At 32.1% G+C, this 2,882-nt stretch overlaps 1 protein-coding gene across 1 annotated transcript; it reads left to right on the top strand.

Moving 5' to 3' along the window:
* The first annotated feature begins 1,144 nt into the window (after positions 1 to 1,144).
* On the top strand, positions 1,145 to 2,014 carry LOC145089633 (uncharacterized). The gene is made up of 2 exons (XM_079028047.1): positions 1,145 to 1,822; positions 1,913 to 2,014. Exons 1-2 carry the CDS (start codon positions 1,145 to 1,147, stop codon positions 2,012 to 2,014), a joined length of 780 nt encoding a protein of 259 aa, XP_078884173.1.
* Positions 2,015 to 2,882: the final 868 nt, after the last annotated feature.

Here is a 2,882-nt window from a genome sequence, read left to right as displayed (position 1 = left end):
GGGAAAAACTTAATTATGGTGAGATTAAAATTTTGGTTGAGAAAGATCCTAAAGAGATTATAGTATTATGTATGGTCCCTACGATAAATTTGCTAGACGATTTTCTGCAGCTTTGTATACAAGAACTTTATCGAATTTGGAGAAGTGTGATAGAGTATGGATAGTATATTCGAAAGAGCTAGACATGGTATTTTGTTTATGTTGTAAAGTGTTTAGAAAAGGGATTTCGAAAGGTAAATTAGATGGTGAAGGTTATGTAGATTGGCACCATGTTACCACTAGGGTTAAAAAACACGAAATTTCTTTGGATCATCTTATAAATAGGAATAAGTGGTTTGCATGCATAAAAGATTGAACTTGAACAAAACAATTGATAAAGTTCAACATGAACAGTTCAAGAAAGAAAGAGTTTACTGGAAACAAGTGCTTTTAAGAATTATTGCAGTAGTGAAGTTTCTTGCTAAACATAATTTAGCATTTCGTGGATCCAATGATAAGTTGTATAAAAAAGGTAACTATAAATTGTATTTTTTTGTTCCAGTACCACCAAACATCTTTTTGTAAATTATGATGACTGGTTCCAATTCTTATTTGTTAATTGTATTTAATAGGTAATGGAAATTTTTTTGGTGTCATTGAAATGTTGGAAGAGTTTGACCCGATTATCAAAGAGCATGTGCAACGGATCACAAGTGAAGGGCTTCATGTGCATTATCTTGGCCACCTAATCCAAAAAGAACTAATATCTTTGCTAGCCGAAGAAATTAAAAAAAGAACTAATCAAGAAGATAAAGAAAACAAAGTACTACTCAATCAAACTTGATTGTACTCCCAATTTAAATCACCAAGAACATATGAATATAATAGTGAGGTATTTAAAGTTATCATATTATTTTGTTACTATCGAAGAGTCTTTTTTTGGTTTTTCAAATGTTGATGATACCTCTGGAAAAGGATTATTTGATATTACACTTGAAGAGTTAAATTCTCTTGGTCTTCAAATTAATGATATGCCTGGTCAAGGCTATGATAATGGGGAAAACATGAAAGGAAAACACCAAGGAGTGAAAAATAGATTTTTAGATATAAATCCTAGAGCATTTTACACTCCTTGTGCCATTCTCTTAATCTAACATTATCTGATATGGCTAACAAGTGTGTTAAAGGAAAGAACTTTTTTGGATTCATCCAACATATTTATACTATCTTTGCAAATTCTACTAAGAGGTGGGAAATTTTGAAAGATAATGTTAAAGCTTGGAGTCTTAAGTCATTGTGTCAAACTCGTTGGGGAAGTCGGGTTGAGAGTGTAAAGGCTATTAAACTGCAACATGTGGATGTACGGGAAGCTTTACTTCAAGTTGGAGAAAAAGAGAATGATGTTGCAATTGCATGTGAAGCAACTTCACCAGTAGAAAAAGTGCTTAGTGACTTTGAATTTTTGGTATCAACTGTTGTTTGGTATGAAGTATTAAACCATGTGAATATCGAGAGTAAGAAGTTACAATCAAAGGATATCCATCTTGATAATGCTATTACAAAAATAAACAAATTGATTGGGTACTTCAAGGATTATAGAGAAACTGGTTTTTCAAAAGCGATTGTTGAAGCTAAGGAGATTTTTATTGAAATGGGTATTGATCCAATATTTCCACAAAAGCGTTTGATTGAAAGGAAAAAAAGGTTTGATGAGAGTTCAAGTAGCGAAGAAGTTTCATTTACACCTAAAGAGAATTTCAGAGTCAATTATTTCTTATACATAGTTGATCAAGCTATTTCTTTTCTTGAAACAAGATTTGAACAATTCAAAGAGTATGATAAAGTATTTGGTTTTTTTATTTCCACATAATTTGAGGGAATTGAAGATAAAGATCTTAAGTTATATTGTCATTGTCTTGAAAAAACACTCCAGTTTGACGAAAGATCGGATATTGATGCCGAGGAGCTTTATATAGAGTTGAAATTATTTGAGACATTGGAAACCAATGAATTTAGCAACCCTATAGATGTTTAGAAGTTTTTGAAAAAAATTGATTATTTCCTAAATGCAAGCATTGCATATAGAATATTGTTGACTATTCCAGTAACGGCCGCATCTGTAGAAAGGCGTTTTTCCAAATTGGAATTGGTGAAATCTTACCTACGCTCCACAAAGACCCAAGAAAGACTTATCGGTTTGGGGATGATATCTATTGAGAACAAAATCTTAGAGAGTATAGACTACGAAGAGTTGATCAACCAATTTGCAATCAAGAATACTATCAGATATGTTGTTAGTCATTAAAATACTTTGATTTTGCTATGTTTATTGTTATAAGGTTTATCGTCATTTTAATAAAAAAGTAGTTTATTTAATTTAATTCGTTAAAGTGTTACATGTTAAGGCCTATGGGCCTTTTTTTATCCATTTCGTCATGTGCATTTGAATCCTCAGAACCGGCCCTTCACTTATGAAAGAAGTCGATTTTTCTTTAATTTTATTGTACGTTTCCGATTGAAGGATGTCAAGTTGGCGTTTGCTCCACGTTGTTTAGTTTTGAGGTTTTGTGAACAATTTGTTGTGTGTGTCTGATGAATGTTGGATTTTTTTGATTTTTTATTATTTATCTTCCGAATTCTAGAGGTTTTGTTGATTTGATAGACTCGAGGTGTAGATGTTTCCTAGTGGCTTTGTATGATTTTCCTTTCGCAATGAATTGATATAGGATCAATTGCCTTAAGTATGAGTTTTCAATTGCTCCACAAGGGATTCCCTCTTTGGTTACACTTCATTCCTGGAATCCAATTCCGGACAACAAATGGCCCTTACCAAGTACTCCATTACCACAAACAATTCAAATTATAATTTCATAATGTCTCTTATCCAATACATTTTAAGTGTC

The sequence above is a fragment of the Lactuca serriola genome, chromosome 2 (genome assembly GCF_051521515.1).
Source record: "Lactuca serriola cultivar US96UC23 chromosome 2, Lser_US96UC23_V15, whole genome shotgun sequence".
Taxonomy (NCBI): Eukaryota; Viridiplantae; Streptophyta; class Magnoliopsida; order Asterales; family Asteraceae; genus Lactuca; species Lactuca serriola.
This window is presented reverse-complemented; position numbering and strand designations above follow the sequence as displayed.